Source organism: Hippocampus zosterae, chromosome 17, assembly GCF_025434085.1.
Source record: "Hippocampus zosterae strain Florida chromosome 17, ASM2543408v3, whole genome shotgun sequence".
Classification (NCBI taxonomy): domain Eukaryota; kingdom Metazoa; phylum Chordata; class Actinopteri; order Syngnathiformes; family Syngnathidae; genus Hippocampus; species Hippocampus zosterae.
The window spans coordinates 15436295-15456141 of NC_067467.1; the positions used below are offsets into that span (position 1 = coordinate 15436295).

A 19847-nucleotide genomic window follows, 5' to 3' on the forward strand; every position below is an offset into this window, starting at 1 on the left:
CCGCCTTAAATCTTTCTTTCTTTATTTATTATTTTATCTGTGTTTTGCTATTGGTCTTGGCTGTACAGTGTCCTTGAGTGTTGTGAAAGGCGCTTACAAATGTGATGTATTATTATTATTATTATTATTATTGGTGGTTGTGCCTTCTCGGCAGCATGGGTATACCAGCACTGTTTTTGACGGGGAGGAATGTCGGCGCCATTTGACTGTCGTTGCTGGACATTCCCTGGGCGCTTGCGTCTTGCGCCTGTAATGGGCAGCATTTTTCACAGCCCCGCTTTGTTCAGCGGAGAGATCGGTGCTGTTGAACGGTCTGCGGCTGGATGGATGTAAGGCTTGAGGAGCCGATGATGAGAAGAAAGGAGCGTTAGCGCGGAGCGCCGATGCGGATTTGGAACTGGGAGTTGCGGCTTGGAGTTTGAAGCGGATTACGTGGGACAGGAGAAGTGAACTAATCTCATTTCGTCAATGGACGCTACAGCTTTGTGTTTGCTTTCAAAACTTAGCTTGTAGCAGACGTGTGCACATTTTCAGCATGACATCTCTGACCCACTGGTGAAAGGACACTTTGATCCTCTCCTCTTTCATCTATAACTGCTTCAGATAACAACGTGTATGCAGAAAAGTGGTGAAGATTGCACAACTGTGTGTCCTGTGTTGTGTTGTGTTATTTTTGACTTCAAAATGGCGCTGCGAGAGTGGCTGCCTTTCGAGCAGCTCCTATATTTTGTTGTTCTACTTCTTCCTTTCATAACATTGCTGCTGTGAATTGGGAATTTCTCCATTGCGAGACTAATAAAGGTTTTCTTATCTTAAAAGGTTCAATGTTACTTTTATTTCCAGAAGCTTCACACATGCCTCTATTTGTAGACAAACAACCCCCCAACCAAAAAAAAATCAACAAATCTGTTTTAAAATTCTCCGATATTTCCTAATGTAAAAACCAATTTTAGTTTCAAGCAATTTCATCTTCCTGTGTGCAGAAGATATCCTCAACCCCTGCAAATTATTCCATACATTTAACGCTCCGCCGCCATTCCGCTCTGATGTCTTATGTGACAGAAGAGGCGTTGAATAGTGTCGTGCTTTATTCTGGTGCCAGCAAATGTAAATTAGAACAAGCATTAATTCAAAAAGGTTTTAAGGCATGTCAAGAAATACGCATACAAAATCAACAAATTAAAAAGAAAGAATGTGAATTGCAAAATTTAATTCTCTATCAGCCACTGTAAATGTTTTTGGAGATGAGATTATATCGTCTTTTTTATTTAGGAGTTAGAAAGAAGAACAGTATGATTTTTCTTTTGTGGTGAAATTCATATTTTGAAGCAACACGTACAAGTTGCTCTGTACTAGAACACTACATTAATGATAAGCATGATTAATACATGATAAGCTGTCCATTGTAGTAATCACTGTCTCTGAAAGGGTTAAGACCAAACATGAACTATCACCACGAGCTGCGAGTCTCGTGCGTTTGTTCACGAGTGTGACTACATCTGGGTTGGTTCGAGCACACAGGAGTAGGGGCTCATCATCCTGTGACAGAAAAAAAACAAAACTTTTGAACATTGCCCATCTATCTGATGAGCAATGGTTGTGTTTGTTGCTCAATGCTAACTTGGTTGACAGCTGTAAACAACTGAGTCCACTCACAAGATACTCAAACTTCCTTGTTTCCAATTCTCCAAGGCTCCTTTTGTGTCTCGGTCCTGACCTCAGGCTGGTAAAGGAAGCTGACCGTCCACTTACTGCAATGATATTGTCCCGCATTCTTTTTATTTCACCACACGATGTGGGTTATATATATATATATATATATATATATATATATATATATATATATATATATATATATATATATATATATATATATATATGTGTGTGTGTGTGTGCATGTGTGTTTAAAATAAAAATGTGTGTATGCTTGTTCCGGACACGTGTGTGTGTGAAGCAATAAGTATATTCATGAGGCCAATAGGCTGTTGCTGACACAATGCTGCCAAAAGTTTACTTCAGTCTATTCTGGCAAAATGGGGGACGGGACAATATTTTTGCTTTGAACGCTTCGAACCTTCCGCCTGCTACAGCATCGCGCCTGATCACATGAACTGCATTGACAATACATGGAAACATGCCACCAGAAAATGCTCAGCACACATTCGGTCCTACCGTAGCATAAGTGCTTCAAATTGTTGCTCATTTTTGGACAACTATGTTCATTTTCTGAAACTGTGAACTGAACCTAAAAGCAATCCTTTTGCTCAGTGGCGCATGTAGAAGCCCCTGCATGGACGAATGAAAATTCATAACACATCTCCTTTTTGTGACATTATAAATAGAACATGTTTGTTCTAAAAATAGAAACAAAAGAATGAAACTGGCATGTCTTATTAGAAGCAGGGTGAAATCTGTTCCAAGCAAGAGAAATACAAAGCCACATTTAAATCCTTTCAGCCCTATGAGGTTTAGATGGACACACACAACTCTACCAACTGTAGAAAAAAAACAGTTGCAGTCAGCTATTCATGCACTGGTGCTTCCCTTTGTTAATGAGGCACTGCTGACTGTTGTTGCTATTATACCAGTTACATTACAGCAGGGCTCACCAATCAACAGAGCTACTTGTTGATTTACTAAACTGATGAATGTGAAAGGTTTGCAAACGGATACAAACTATCCATCAATTTTCTGATCCGCTCTATCCTCACAAGGGGAGAGGTGCCAACCAATCGCAGGGCACACACAGACAAACAACAATTTGCTCTCACACCTCGGGACAATTTAGACTGTTCCATTAACCTGCCATGCATGTTTTTAGAATGTGGGAGGTAACTGGAGAACCCGAAGAAAATCCATGCAAGCAAACTCCACACAGGGAGGCCGGAGCAGCTATGCACTTTGAGGTTGACGTGGTAACCATTGGATCACCGGGCTGCCCTGAATTAACTAATTTGCTCAAATGATTTTATGTTGCTTTTTCAATAATTTTCTAGTTCCGAAATTTCTTCCAGAACCAATTAATTTCATAAATAGAGGTACCACTGTATTTTTATTTGACTCAACATACAATGTACTGTATGTACAGTATGTATGCATTGTAATGTTTGTGTGTGTGTGTGTGTGTGTGTGTGTGTGTGTGTGTGTGCGTGTGTGTGTGTGAGAGAGAGCGAGATAGGTGGGGGGAGTAAATCAAAACCACACACTCAGAGAGAAATTAACGACAAGGGTAAGCAACGCATTATTGTTAGACTCAGTTCAACTCTGAAATAGTTTAACACACAATTTCTGTACTCACATATTTTCCAAACACATAATTGCCTATGGCACTACAGGAATAAGGACGGACATCTAACTCGTGAAGAAAGTGGTATGTATTTCTGTGTCAACTCTTCCCACATACATGGTCATACATGGTATTGACTCTGTGTGCATAATGAATCAGCTCTCTCACATGCTCCAAGCTACAAGTACAATCATTCATTCATTCATCTTCCAAACCGCTTGATCCTCACTAGGTTTGCGGGGGGTGCTGGAGCCTATCCCAGCTGTCTCCGGGCAGTAGGCGGGGGACACCCTGAACCGGTTGCCAGCCAATCACAGAGCACACAGAGACGAACAACCACGCTCACACCTAGGGACAATTTAGAGTGCCACACATGGTTTTGGAATGTGAGAGGAAACCGGAGCACCTGGAGAAAACCCACACAGACCTGGGGAGAACATGCTAACTCCACACAGGGAGGCCGGAGCTGGAATCGAACCCGGTACCTTTGCACTGTGAAGCCAACGTGCTAACCACTGGGCTACCGGGCCGCGCCAAGTACAATCAATATTTCACATTGTCAATTACATTAAAACATGTGAGAATAATTCACGTTCCGGAAATATAATTTTACAATATCATCTTCTTGTGTCATTTTAAGCCATCATGCAAGCTTACCATAAAACACCACAGACCTCATGCTAATTGCGTAATGATGTCCCTGGAACATGACTGTACCAAATGGTAAATAGTCTAATTAGTGATTAATCCCAATCAAGGTTATTGTAGTTAATGAAAGTGAATGAAATAACTACAACTACAATAGAAATAAATAAATAAAATGAGTGCATTTTGAAAATACAAAAACTAACTGGGGTGGCCCGGTAGTCCGGTGGTTAGCATGTCAGATTCACAGTGCAGAGGTATTGGGTTCAATTCCAGCTCCTTGTGTGGAGTTTACGTGTTCTCCCCGGGTCTGCGTGGGTTTTCTCTGGGTACTCCGGTTTCCTCTTACATTCCAAAAACATACATGCAAGGCTGATTGAACACTCTAAATTGTCCCTAGGTGTGAGTGTGAGCGTGGATGGTTGTTCGTCTCTGTGTGCCCTGCGATTGGCTGGCAACCGATTCAGGGTGTCCCCCGCCCACTGCCCGAAGACAGCTGGGATAGGCTCCAGCACCCACCGCGACGCTATCGAGGATAAAGCGGTTTGGAAAATGAATGAATGAATCAAAAAGACTAACTGACATGACATTCATTCATTCATCTTCCTAACCGCTTGATCCTCACTAGGGTCACGGGGGGTGCTGGAGCCTATCCCAGCTGTCTCCGGGCAGTAGGCGGGGGACACCCTGAATCGGTTGCCAGCCAATCGCAGGGCACACAGAGACGAACAACCATCCACGCTCACACTCACACCTAGGGACAATTTAGAGTGTTCAATCAGCCTGCCATGCATATTTTTGGAATGTGGGAGGAAACCGGAGCACCCGGAGAAAACCCACGCAGGCCCAGGGAGAACATGCAAACTCCACACAGGGAGGCCGGAGCTGGAATCGAACCCGGTACCTCTGCACTGTGAAGCCGACGTGCTAACCACTGGAACTACCGGGCCGCCCGACATGACATTACACTCCGATATAATATATATATAATTTATCCTGGACTTAAATTATCCTCGGAAGAGGATAGTTCGAGCGTGTTTTTTTTTCCCTCTCCCTACCCAGTGTTTTTCCTTTCTGATTTCTGATTGTAATTTCCCCATTGCTGGGCAAATAAAGGATTTCCTAATCTTAATATCTTAATAATATAGCAAACATGTCTTTAGTTCTCATCCTATTCAATTAATCTCAATGAGCTTTGGGTGGTTATTTTATGTATTTATGTCAGTATTACTTTGCTGCTTCAGAGAACAAAGGAGGCCGTATAGTTGTTCGGGGAGTGTAGTTTATTTTATAATGCTAAATGCCCTTTTTTTAATCCTGCACTCCACAAATACTCCGAAAATTTTTAAAACGTAAAACTAATTCTAAAACTAATGAAGAAAGCCTAAAGACTAAAACCAAACATTAAATTATTCAAATGAACAAACCTACTCTAAAAAAGAATTGAAAACTAACTGGAGTTGTAAAAAACATTCCAACCAAATAAAAACTATATACAAATGCCAAAGATATTATTACCTTGGAATGGGATAATAAGTACCAGAAGCAAACACAAAGCCACACAAAGACCCAGTCAGACCGTTACATGGTCCTTCTACTGCCGTACAGTAGATAAATCTTCAAAGGCCCCTATTGCTGAGAGGCAAAGCACAGCCGCCCTCTTCGATATAGTGAATATGCACTAACAAACATGTACACACGTAACACACTAACATAATATGCCAACATATTCACAAAAATTGAAACATGTAAACAGTGAATGAAAAAATAAATGATCTCACTCTCACACTGGCACACTCTCAAAGCCTGCAAACATCAGATGTACTGTAAGTGCTGGATAAAAGAATGGGACTAATGGCATAAAGTTGTTTGATGACAAATGTCAGAGAATGTGAGATTGCAGGAGCCATTTTCTCTCTTTGCTATGCAGCTTTTCTCATCTCAGGGTGCTGCTAAAATATTCCTCTACTTCAGGCCTCTGCTCGGTCACGCACCCCCCCCCCCCTTTTCGCTTTCCAAATGCACAGGCAGACAAATTCCCACAATGCCAATGTGGTGGGAAACTGGGTCAGAAAACCCATTGCATGAACACCAACTCATTTTGGAAACACAATGAAAACAAAATATTTGATAAAAGGAGTGAAAAAATATTGTGTTAATGGCAGTGTTGCAGTGGCCATAATCATATTTGCATATTTGTGGTAGCTCGAAAATATTGCAGCACTAGATAATATGTCTGCAAGTGAAGCATTCTTAATTTTGCTCCATATTGTGTGTGTTTTTTTTCTTTCATGACTCAACAGCTAGGCTGGAAGAAGATCCTCCATTTAAACTGATGGCTGGACTACACGGTAACACCATGTGACTCATCGGGCTCTATTTATGTTGAAGACATATGTGCGGCAAAGTGCAAATACCGGCAGATCCTGGTTTTGGTAAAAGTCCAAGGTGCACTGCCACTTTGGCAGATCCAAATCCACTTCCACAGCGGCGCAGACCTCCTGCTCTCAGGTCTGCCGGCTTGCACTCAAGTTGAAACCGCCTCCAGCACAGACGATGAGGTAGACAGACGAAATGTCCTCTCGTGAGATTAATATTTTTTAGCGCAAATAAGTTTATGTTAATATGTATTATATATACAGGTATTTATTAACATATTCTCCAAGCCTTTTTTGGAAATGATAAACTGTTATTATAATTCCAATTATAGTTTTTTACAAGCTTGATTTTTTTTGGTGCTCCCCCACAGTCTGTTGGTGCCCGATGCGCATTGGTTGATCAGCCTATGCTGAGCACCGTGCCTGGACGTTGCTCATCCATGAGCCACAGGAATTATGCAACTTATGACCATATATGTCATGACATGTCAACACCGAAAGCTAAGCAGAATTCCATTGTTGGAGGCACTGATTCGTGTAAGCTATCACTGTTATCAGAGTGCACACAAAAAAAGATTTTACTGTAGTAAAGAATTGGCAGTCACTTTTTTTCACTTAGGGCTCAAGAATTGGGCATTTCCCAGTCTCAACACCCGTGATGGTAAAAAAAAAAAAAGTTTTCAATCAAGCACCCAAGAACATCCTCCATGTTTCATAATATGAACTATATTCTTAATCAAGAATGAATAAAGTACTGAAATTATCGTTCAGTTTTTTCGTAAGGCAGAGTACAGTGATACCTGGCTACTTCGCGGTTCGTTTATCGCGGGTTCAGTGCATCGCAGATTTTTCAAACAATATATATATATATATATATATATATATATATATATATATATATATATATATATATATTTTTTTTTTTTACATATACATGGAGTACAGTACTGTATATGTTGCTGTATGTGACTCATTGTTTTGCAGCTTCTCGCAGACCTTTTGCGGACTTAATTTACAAAAAATTGTTTACGTTAATTGGACGCTACTTCGCGGATTTTCGTTTATCGCGGGTGGTTTTGGTCCCCATTAACCGCGATAAACGAGGGGTTACTGTATTTTAAAACAATAATTATTATATTGAAGCATGAACTACAAACATATGAAGATCCTTTGCATATTAGGGTATCAACAATTACAAATACTGCCAGTATGTACCAATGCTGTTAATTTAGAACAGCTGTGAATTTGAATTCGTGCACATACTATACTCATGTAATAATAGTTTCTAATAGCAGGTGTCAAATGCAAGCTGCAAATCAGCTTGTTATCATACAAAAAAAATAGTTTCTCATAATGTTAAACACTCAAATCAGCATAAGTAATAACTTACAGTTATGGCAAACGTTTGTCAACATGGATGTTAGAAGAATCTATGAGCAAAAATGTATCATGTTTAAAGTTTCTTTTATTTGGGCACATCGAAGCGTTTGGGTGCATATCCAGCACCCCCAAATGCCTACACACAAAGGCGCCGGCCACCTGGCCGGAGGGCTGTTGAAGTCCACAATTAGCACGTCAATACAGGTGGGCGACCATGGAGGAGAGGGCGAAACTCGGTCACAAAAGGGGAATGAATAATTCGGGAACAGCGGTTGAGCAACAAAAGACGAGTTGAGAACACCCGTCGCGCCCAGATGACATTGACCTGAGGGGCCCGACCGGGAGTGCGGCATGCAAATATTGGGGGCAGTGTTTTTCTTGTATTTTGCATATGTTACAATAAAATGGGACTTTGAGTGTGATTGCGGAGCAACAACCGTCGTTCGCTCTCAGAGGTCCGCTCCCGCCGATATTGAAGACAATTTTCCTGTGTGCCGAGTCGTTTCTTTAACTTTGTCCGAGAAAATCTCTGACAATGGATCAGCTAAACTCAGTTTAACATGTTACTTTTAACCGCTCCCCCTGTGTGTGTTTGCCAGTCGTTACTTGTTTTAAAATTTGAAAACTTTTTATTGGTTGTTTAGGTACACACTTGGCGCATTTTGGAGAACATGTTGAATACAATTATGTCAGAAGAGCGGCACAGTGGGCGACTGTCAATGAAAGAGAGAAATGAATGAAATGTCAAAAGCTAAAAGAGGTGGACAATATTATTTAGAAAAGTCTGGCAAAACTGTGATGTCAGGGCCGCTGTGCTTCATCCATGGCTTATCATGAAGAAGGTCACAGGAGCCTATACCAGCTGACTTCAGGCGAAAGTCATATTACCCCCTGAACTGGTTACCAAGCAGTCGCCTGACACATATAGAGACGAACAATCATACATTCACGCCATAACTGCCCGCATCCAAGTCAGGCGTGTGTACCATTTCATCATCAGCAACCTCGCTGCACCTCATTACTTGTATACATTAGGCAATTGGGCTTGCTGTCTACAGGGCACCTGTATTTTTGTCAATAAATTATTTTGACTAATACATTCCGCGGTAACCTTTCTAAGTGGCTTTCCAAAGAGGGTCAGTCTGAATTCAATTCTTCCAAGAGGCAGAATGACGAGTGAATCCATCATTACACTTTCCTCGTAAAATAAAATTGCCTCAGAATGTGACAGTTTCATCCTCTAACCATTCGTGCATAGATGCACATCACAACACTGAAATGATTTTTATTTTTTCAATATTACTTCTAAAATGGGCAAACCAGTACAAGTATTCCAAGGTAAATGCCCTGGTACTGGTGTCATTGTAATCCATTGATGTAGTTCACTTTCAGAAAATAAAACCATCACAATTAAAATGCAAATTCAAACATTTGAAGATGTGTCCTTTGTAAACTTTGCCACCTCACTATGCATATATTCTCACTATTTTGTAATTAATTACATTTCCAGCAGAATCACAGTAATGAGTCCTTGACTTCAATATTATTAGATCCATACATATATGGTGCTCACCTTTTCTGCAGTATTAAAGTTAGCACCAAAATACTCACACATAAACGTCTTAGTTCGAGTCAGCACACATTGCAAAATCTTTTGGGACTGGAGGGGTTTTATTTCTATAAAACAATGAGTAATGGATGCGAAACTGTATGGCGCCATCTACTGGGACTCATTATCGCATATGATTGATTTGTGGTCAAAGTCACAATGAGGCCTTCCAGCAGCACAGGCAGCTAATTTGGTGTGGAACAAATGACACCCTCAGTTTCGACCGTGTTTACGTTCCACACCACCTTCATTAAAATTGTGCTGCATTTGAAGTGTCTCATTTTACACTTTGTATTTACACTTGAAGGAAATACAATGATAACACACACACACACACACACAATAAATAAGCACAAGGGGCATGAAGTTATGGTGCAATTTCTAATTGTTTTTTTTTTTTGGTAGAATGAAAACAAACGTAATTTGGTGGAACAGTTTGTGGCAGATGGAATTTAAGCCGGGCACAGCCCGAAGAGGCAACGTGGGTCCCCCTTCCCATGGGCTCACCACCCATGAGAGGGGCCAAGGGGTCGGGTGCAATGTGAGCTGGGCGGCAGCCAAAGGCGGGGACCCTGGCGGTCCGATCCTCGGCTGCAGAAGCTTGCTCTTGGGACACGGAATGTCACCTCTCTGGCAGGGAAGGAGCCCGAGCTGGTGTGTGAGGCAGAGAATTTCCGACTGGATATAGTCGGACTTGCCTCCACACACAGCCTGGGTTCTGGTACCAGTTCTCTCAAGAGGGGTTGGACTCTCTTCCACTCTGGAGTTGCTCACGGTGAGAGGCGCAGAGCAGGTGTGGGCATACTCATTGCCCCCCGGCTCAGTGCCTGTACATTGGGGTTCACACCGGTAGACGAGAGGGTTGCCTCCCTCCGCCTTCGGCTGGGTGGACGGGTCCTGACTGTTGTTTGTGCATATGCACCAAACAGCAGCTCAGCATACCCACCCTTTTTGGAGTCCTTGGAGGGTGTGCTGGAGAGTACTCCTGCTGGGGACTCCCTTGTTCTGCTGGGGGACTTCAATGCTCACGTGGGCAATGACAGTGATACCTGGAGGGGCGTGATTGGGAGGAACGCCCCCCCCCCCCCCGATCAGAACCCGAGTGGTGTTTTGTTATTGGACTTCTGTGCTCGTCACGGATTGTCCATAACGAACACCTTGTTCAAACATAAGGGTGTCCATATGTGCACTTGGCACCAGGACACCCTAGGCCGCAATTCGATGATCGACTTTGTAGTTGTATCATCGGATTTGCGGCCGCATGTTCTGGACACTCGGGTGAAGAGAGGGGCGGAGCTGTCGACTGATCACCACCTGGTGGTGAGTAGGCTCCGATGGTGGGGGAAGATGCCGGTCCGTCCTGGCAGACCCAAACGTATTGTGAGGGTTTGTTGGGAACGTCTGGCGGAATCCCCTGTCAGAAGGAGTTTCAACTCCCACCTCCGACAGAGCTTTTCCCATGTTCCGGGGGAGGCGGGGGACATTGAGCCCGAGTGGACCATGTTCCGCGCCTCTATTGTTGAGGCGGCGTATCTGAGATTACGGCCGTAAGGTGGTTGGTGCCTGTCGTGGTGGCAACCCCCGTACTCGCTGGTGGACACCAGCAGTAAGGGATGCCGTCAAGCTGAAGAAGGAGTCCTATCGAGCCTTTATGGCCTGTGGGACCCCAGAGGCAGCTGACGGGTATCGACTGGCCAAGCGGACCGCGGCTTCGGTGGTCGCCGAGGCAAAAACCCGAGCGTGGGAAGAGTTCGGTGAGGCCATGGAAGCCGACTTCCGGACGGCTTCGAGGAAATTCTGGTCCACCATCCGACGTCTCAGGAGGGGGAAGCAGTGCACCACTAACACTGTGTACAGTGGGAATGGGGCGCTGCTGACTTCGACTCGGGACGTTGTGAACCGGTGGGCAGAGTACTTCAAAGACCTCCTCAACTCCACCAACACGCCTTCCTTGGAGGAAGCAGAGCCTGGGGACTCTGAGGTGGGCTCTCCTATCTCTGTGGTTGAAGTCACCGATGTGGTTAAAAAGCTCCTCGGTGGCAAGGCCCCAGGGGTGGATGAGATCCGCCCGGAGTTCCTCAAGGCTCTGGATGTTGTGGGGCTGTCCTGGTTGACACGCCTCTGCAACATCGCATGGTCAACAGGGAGAGTGCCTCTGGATTGGCAGACCGGGGTGGTAGTCCCTCTTTTTAAAAAGGGGGACCGGAGGGTGTGTTCCAACTACAGAGGGATCACACTCCTCAGCCTCCCTGGAAAGGTCTATTCAGGAGTACTGGAGAGGAGGGTCCGTCAGGAAGTCGAGCCTCAGATTGAGGAGGAGCAGTGTGGTTTTCGTCCTGGCCGTGGAACAGTGGACCAGCTCTACACCCTTAACAGGGTCCTTGAGGGTATGTGGGAATTCGCCCAACCAGTCTACATGTGTTTTGTGGACTTGGAGAAGGCGTTTGACCGTGTCCCTCGGGGAGTTCTGTGGGGGGTGCTTCGTGGGTATGGGGTACCGAACCCCCTGATACGGGCTGTTCGGTCACTATACCACCGATGTCAGAGTTTGGTTCGCATTGCCGGCAGTAAGTCGGAATCGTTTCCATTGGGGGTAGGACTCCGCCAAGGCTGCCCTTTGTCGCCGATTCTGTTCATAACTTTTATGGACAGAATTTCTAGGCGCAGCCGAAGCGTTGAGGGGGTCCGTTTTGGGGGCCTCAGTATTGCATCCCAGCTTTTTGCAGATGATGTGGTGCTGTTGGCTCCTTCAAACGGGGCTCTCCAACTCTCACTGGAGCGTTTCACAGCCGAGTGTGAAGCGGTTGGGATGAAAATCAGCACCTCCAAATCTGAAACCATGGTCCTCAGTCGGAAAAGGGTGGAGTGCCCCCTCCGGGTCAGGGAAGAGATCTTGCCCCAAGTGGAGGAGTTCAAGTATCTTGGGGCCTTGTTCACGAGTGGGGGCAGGAGGGAGCAGGAGATCGACAGGCGGATCGGTGCAGCGTCTGCTGTGATGCGGACGTTGTATCAGTCTGTCGTGGTGAAGAAGGAGCTGAGCCAAAGGGCGAAGCTCTCAATTTACCGGTCGATCTACGTCCCAACCCTCATCTATGGTCACGAGCTATGGGTCGTGACCGAAAGAACGAGATCCCGGATACAAGCGGCCGAAATGAGTTTTCTCCGCAGGGTGTCCGGGCTCTCCCTTAGAGATAAGGTGAGAAGCTCGGTCATCCGGGAGGGGCTCAGAGTCGAGCCGCTTCTCCTCCACATCGAGAGGAGCCAGATGAGGTGGCTTGGGCATCTGATTCGGATGCCTCCTGAGCGCCTCCCTGGTGAGGTGTTCCGGGCATGTCCCACCGGGAGGAGACCCCGAGGAAGACCCAGGACACGCTGGAGAGACTATGTCACCCAGCTGACCTGGGAACGTCTCGGGATCCCCCGGGGAGAGTTGGAAGAAGTAGCTAGGGAGAGGGAAGTCTGGGCTTCCCTGCTAAAGCTGTTGCCCCCGCGACCCGGCCCCGGATAAGCGGTAGATGATGGATGGATGGATGGAATTTAAAATGATGATGCATATTCAAACCAATAGATATGATAGTGTTGTGGAAATTAAATAAAATTCATTTGAAACAATGAAATGAAAAACAATAATAACTCGTGAAAAATATAAGCCACAAATGGACACGATCTACAAATACAAGCCAAATTAATAAACTCAAAAAAATCAGTTTCTACCGTTGCAAATGACATGCGGTGCATCAACACACACACCGTACAACCACAGAATGCGTTCTTACAGCCGTCAACAATCTCTGTCAAGTAGAAAATATCAACTTGAATCAAATAAACACATTTTTAATACGATTCAACACCAAATGTTCCAAGATATATTTAACCCTTTCAGGGACAGTGTTTACTACAGTGGACGGCGTATCATGTTATCAGGTTACAGTTTATAATTATTGGTGCATGAAAGGGTTAAAAACAAACAAGCAAGCATTTTTGTTGCAAATCATTTCAAAATAATTTGGGCACTGGAGAACATAAATTCACAAACTGTCTATCCACAATCGGACCACTTTCGATAATTCCACCTTTCCTTTCATTTGCCTCATCATACCATCCGAGTATGTTGAACATTGATTATTTGAGAAAACTACAGACTGATAATTAAACTCGACCCATCATGCAACATAAACATTTTAAATACGCCTTTGCATTTTTTTTTCTCGAATCAAGGATGAGCAGGATGCTGAGAACCTTTCTAGGAAATAACATTTCACCAAACTCCACTTGCAAATTAGATGTTAAGACTTTGTCTCGACATAGTAATTCCAGTCACAGAATAAAATGATGCTTCTCAGAGTGGATTACAATGCCGAGTGCATTGCTCAATATTAGACTTCTAGATTTTAGTTTCTGTTATTTTGCTCACTGAAACTCATGCACACAGTTTATCGATTCCATACTACGTTTTTCATGTACAACAGCATGCACACACACACACACACAAACACACTCACCTGCTGTAAATACATAAAGGTGAGGGTGGCGCAGGACAACTGAGGACAGGCATCCACGTTGGGTAATGCCACACATGTTCCTCCTGGATGCTGCATGTTCCCTCCTCAAGATGAACACAACACAACCTCCTCAACCCCAACAAGACAAAAACCCTGAGCTCAGCAGCAAGGGAAAAGAAGTGTGAAGAATGAACAAAGAAACAAGAGAAAAAGAACATAGATGACTTCTAGGGAGTGATCTGAAAGATGGAGCTTCAAGGGAAGCAGTAGCCAGTCCCATACGGTGCCGTACCAAGTGCTTTCTGCTCACAGAATGCTGAACGGGTGATGGCAGAGAGTGAGAGAGAGAGAGCGAGAGCGCACACTGTACTGCGGTGTGACTGTGTGAGATGCTTAATGTGAGTCGGACTTAGTGTGTGCGTGTGTGTGTGTGCGCGTGCGGTGTGTAAGCGAAACAGAGAGTGAGCAAGTGCGTGTTTGCAAGCCAGCAGTCAATGTGACTGCGATTGCTGAAGCGTGAGAGAAACACAAAATTGTGTGTGTATATGTGTTTGTATATATATATTAGGGATGTGAATCTCAGCACTGAGGACGATTCGATACACATCACGATCCACTGCCAGCGATGCGATACTTAAACGATACATGGAATTTTCCGGCGATACGATGCGATACGTTTCACCGTCGTCACGATGCGATACGATTCGATACACATTAAGTTCAAATCAATGCGATCCGATACGATACAATGCAATTTGTTGCGATATTGTGCAATTAAACATGATGCAAATAAGCAAAGAAAAAAAGCTTTTAAAAAGATGGAATTCAGTATGGTATTACAAAAAGGATACCACTTTATTCCTTATAAACAGTAGAACTTGTAAAACAACTTATTTAAGCCCTTTCACAATTGGGTTTTGTGCAAAGAAAATGTAAACAATTTGGAACCTGAGACTCACAGCTGTTGCTATAGTGTAAACACAAACAGACTATTCTCACTGAGTGTCTTATATGAAATATAATAATAATATATATATGTATATGAATCTATAGCGCAAGATGTCCACCCATCCACTGTAAGTGCAACTCTTCAGCGACACAGTAATCTCACTTCTCACTTTGTTGTACACATCGGGAATATGTTTGTAAGTGAACACAGACCTGTCTGGCATTTTATACCTGGGTTCCAAAACGTGCACGAGCTGTCTGAAACCCTCGTTGTCCACCACGCTAAGGCTGGAGGTCTTTGCATATGAAATAAGCAGTGGCCTTAGTTATAGCCATTGCGCGGTCACAGTGAGTTGCAAGGGGACTCCCAAAATAAGAGGCCATTTTTTCTGATCCTGACCTGGTTTACCAAGAGTTTCTCCGGTGTCCGACGAGGAACTGAGCGGGGAAGCGGGAGGGAAACTTGTCGGTGATCTGGTGCCATCGGTTTAAGTGGGTCTGCATATTTGTGGTGCTGCCGTTGTATGGCTTCTTGGTGCGACATTCCTTGCAAATTACGGAGGTTTTATAAAGCTTTCCGTCTTTCCTTTCGAAGCCGTAGTATTTCCAAACATAAGATTTGAATGTTGCGCTGCATTAAATATAGTAGTTTCCTTGCTGCTGCGTACGCCAACTTCCATAATGTTTCGCTAGTTGTGTACTGGACTGTATGTGACGCACGGCTACCGTCCGTATTCAACACAAAACGCAGAGCAATGATGGTGCATTCATTGCGCCTAGGAAAGGGCAGATATGTGACGTTTAACATGAATAAAACGGTGCTTGAATCGGATTTTACCGATACCCATCAATGCATCGTGATGAATCGCGATTTCACCCGTCAATCGCGCCGTACCCAGTGAATGAGCCAATGCACTCAGATCGCGCACGTGCGCATCGATGTATCGATTAATATCGATTATTTTCCACACCCTTATATATATATATATATATATATATATATATATATATATATATATATATATATATATATATATATATATATATATATATATATATATATATATATATATATATATTAGAGCTGTCAATTTAGCGCGTTTTTAATTGGCATTAATTTAAATGAATTTTAACGGGATTAAATTTTTTTCTCGCGAGATTAACGCGGCCCACGTCACAAGCAGATGTTACGTTGCTCTATGATTACACCAGAAGCAAAACAACAAGCACACTGCAAAAGTCCACGCCCATGTCTGTTTTGCCAGCCACGGCAGCGTGAGACACCTAAAACGGATAGTTAAAGAGTTTATGAATGGAAAGTTTACTTTTAAAAAGTTGCCAGATTGCGCCACTGTCAAGACCAAAGTTACCTGTTCTTCTCTCTGTGTTTATCATACAGGTATACAATGTATGCCACTGACGCCATTGTTACTTGTTTGGAACTATTTTGTGTGGAAGGTTACAGCGTTCCGTGTCCATATAAATAGAGCGGGTGGAGATTCTCTGTGTTCGTCTGACAGTGACAGTGAGCTGCTGTGGTAGCGACCTAGCGAAAATCAAACGTCTCCAGTGTTGTCATCGAACCAAGTGTCGTCATCCGAAATGAGGTCTACACAAAAACCGTAGTGAGACTTCCGCGCAAGAAGGACCAACACAATCAACATAGCCTGACTGTGTTAGAGGGAGTGAAATCCCCCGTCTTTCAGAATGGTTTGCCCCAGCAGCACGGGGGAAGTGCTTGCACTTGTTTGTACGGACGACAGTTTTGAATACAGCGGCACATAACGAACACTGGTGTCCGGGGTCTCGTTAATCTTCAACAAACATACAGAAACAGACTGCTCTGTTCAAAGCAAATTTGAGAAAAACGAACTATGCAACCATGGTTTAAATCCACTATAGGCTGAGTACTAGTTTACCTTAGATGTGCACTTTATAATGTTGTATTGCTCTGTTTTGATTTCATTAAAAAAAGCTGCTAAAGCAGCTGTTGTGTGACAGAATATTTTTTTTCACTGTTGTTGATGGATTGATGTTGTGTGAGAGATTATGTGTGAACAACTGCTCCATGTGAAAAATGTTCATTGTTTGTATTTACTGAAATTGTTATTACAGTAAATATTTGCATTTGGCACATAGAAAACTGATTCCAAGTTTCCAAGTTGATGAGAGCATTAAAATGGGGGGGGGGGGGGGGGGATAGGACAAAAAACGTAAAAGGAAATTCTGAAAGGATAAAAAATATGTGAGTAATCACAATTAATTTTTTCGTTCATTTGAGTTAATTATGACAATTGCATTTTTAATTAGATTAAATATTTTATTCGTTTGACAGCTCTAATATATATATCTATATATATATATGTCATGTCACCGCCTCTGTGCACCGTCACTGTCAGACGAACACAGAGAAGCTCCACCCGCTCTATTTATATGGACACAGAACGCTGTTACCTTCCACACAAAATAGTTCCAAACAAGTAACAATCGCGTCAGTGGCATACATCGTATACCTGTATGATACACAGAGAGAGAAGAACAGGTAACTTTGATCTTGTCAATGGAGCAATCTGGCAACTTTTTAAAAGTAAACTTTCCATTCATAAACTCTTGTTTTCGGTGTCTCACGCTGCCATGGCTGGCAAAACAGACATGGGCGTGGACTTCTGCAGCGCGCTTGTTGTTTTGTTATGGTGTATTTTAGAGCAACGTAACATCCGCTTGTGACGTGTGCCGCGTTAATCTCGCGAGAAAAAAATTAATCCCGTTAAAATTCATTTAAATTAATGCCAATAAAAACGCTCTAAACTGACAGCTCTAATATATACATATATACCGTATTTTCACGACTATTCCACGCATCGTACGGTTGGGCGCAGTCTCATTAATGGTTGACATTTCTGTTTACACATAGACAGACCGCACTGTACCAATGCCCGCTTAAACATATGGCATGCATGCGCGCACGCTAACATGTTAGCTTGAAGCATACGGTAGCATGCCAAGACATACAGATACAAGCTAAAAACACGTTTTTAAAAAGGCAAAGAAAGCAGAACTGAGTTCGGGTGTATTTTATTTAGCCATCGTACAATGTTCTCACGTTTTTCGATCAATCATCACCCAGAAATCCATCAAAGTCCTCATCCTCTGTATCAGAAGGATAGGACTGCACTTCCCAGTTGTCATTGAACGCATCACATGCTAGTGTGAGTTGCTACGCATTGCCGAGCGGAAAGAAGGAGCAGCAACAGCAAAGTCAACATTTCTCTCGTGTGAAGCTTTCCCACATTTGAAAGTCAAGAACAGAGCGAAACATGATGGCAGCGCGTGTGTGTGTGTAGAAAGAATTGAAAAATTGAGCAAGTACCGTAATCCATCAAAAACGCAGCGTTCCGTCTCGTTGTTGCGTATTGTGGCGTAACTCGCCCAGCGCTGCCTCTCACTCTTTGTAAATTTGTGTTTGAATCGATCATCCATTGTGCCCATGCCGTTCGCAACTTTACTTTGAACGCCCGGTTGATGCCAATGTCGGAGCGGTTGGAGTTCTTTAGTCAAGCCTCCGGAATAACGGCAAGCTCAGAGTTCATTTGCTTTACTTGGTTTTTCACCGCTGCTGTGAGATGGGCACGCATGCCAAAAGCATAACCGGTGGCTTTAAGTTTGAACTGAGCTTCGTAGGCGTGTCTATTTGTCGAATTTATTTTCAGGGGTTCTTAGAAACCAAAACCGGAGTTGTTTTGCAACAATGCACATTGCCACACTCTATACAGTTGTTGGTACCTGCTTGCGACGTCCCTTTAGCGTCCACTTACACGCCCACCCTTCACCATTGGCGGACTGCTCCCCAGCTTGCCTGTCCTCTCTCTCTCTCTCTCTCTCTCTCTCTCTCTCTCTCTCTCTCTCTCTCTCTCTCTCTCTCTCTCTCTCTCTCTCTCTCTCTCTCTCCATATATGTATATATACACGCCCACCCTTTCCTGATTGGCCGACTTCTTTCCCGCATGCCTGGCCACAGTCACTTCCGTCTTTTCTCTATATAAACAGCGTGTCGGCTGTCAGTCAGATTTTGGAACTCAGCGCATACAAAGGACGCTCCGCACCATAAGGCGTCCTGTCCATTTTGTAGAAAATTTAAGACTTTTAATGGCGCCTTATAGTCGTGAAAATACGGTATATACCGTATTTTCACCGTATTTTCACGACTATTCAATGCATCGTACTAATGGCCGCAGTCTCATTAATGGGTGACATTTCTGTATTTTACACATACACAGGACGCACCGTACAAATGGCCGCAGTTTTACAGTGGTAAAACATACGCCAGCTTAAACATACGGCATGCATGCGCGCACTCTAACACGTTAGATTGAAGCATACGGTAGCATGCCAAGACATACAGATAAGATAAAAACACATTTTTAAAAAGGCAACGAAAGCAGAACTGAGTTCGGGTGTATTTTATTTAGCCATCGTACAATGTTCTCACGTTTTTCGATCAATCATCACCCAGAAATCCATCAAAGTCCTCATCCTCTGTATGAGAAGCAGAGGACTGCACATCTCAGTTGTCATTGAATGCATCACATGCTAGTGTGAGTTGCTACGCATTGCCGAGCGGAAAGGAGTAGCAACAGTAAAGTCAACATTTCTCTCGTGTGAAGCTTTCCCACATTTGAAAGTAAAGAACAGAGCGAAACATGGTGGCAGCGCGTGTGCGTGTAGAAAGAATTGAACAATTGTGCAAGTACCGTAATCCATCAAAAACGCCGCGTTCCCTCTCGTTGTTGCGTGTTGTGGTGTAACTCGCCAAGCGCTGCCTCTCACTCTTTGTAAAGTTGTGTTTGCCACCGATCATCCATTGTTCCCATGCCGTTTGCAACTTTACTTTGAACGCCCGGTTGATACCAATGTCCAGCGGTTGGAGTTCTTTAGTCAAGCCTCCGGGAATAACGGCAAGCTCAGAGTTCATTTGCTTGACTTGTTTTTTCATCGCTGCTGTGAGATGGGCACGCATGCCAAAAGCATAACCGGTGGCTTTAAGTTTGAACTGAGCTTCGTAGGCGTGTCTTTTTGTCGAATTTATTTTCAGGGGTTCTT

The 19847-nt window shown here is 43.7% G+C and overlaps 1 protein-coding gene across 9 annotated transcripts in view; it reads right to left on the reverse strand.

Moving 5' to 3' along the window:
• rbfox1 (RNA binding fox-1 homolog 1) overlaps positions 1-14173 on the reverse strand; it is a 256048-nt gene extending 241875 nt beyond the window's left edge. For 2 of the 9 annotated variants that reach the window (XR_007959562.1, XR_007959561.1), the window contains exon 1: positions 13801-14169. Coding sequence is in view for 7 of the 9 variants with exons in the window: in XM_052049733.1 (XP_051905693.1) it covers positions 13801-13896 (96 nt within the window). In the remaining 2 variants the exon portion in view is untranslated. Of the gene's footprint in view, positions 1-13800 lie in introns of all 9 variants that reach the window. The other 7 variants (XM_052049733.1, XM_052049732.1, XM_052049726.1 and 4 more) reach the window with 5 other exon arrangements.
• Between the last annotated feature and the right edge of the window lie 5674 nt (positions 14174-19847).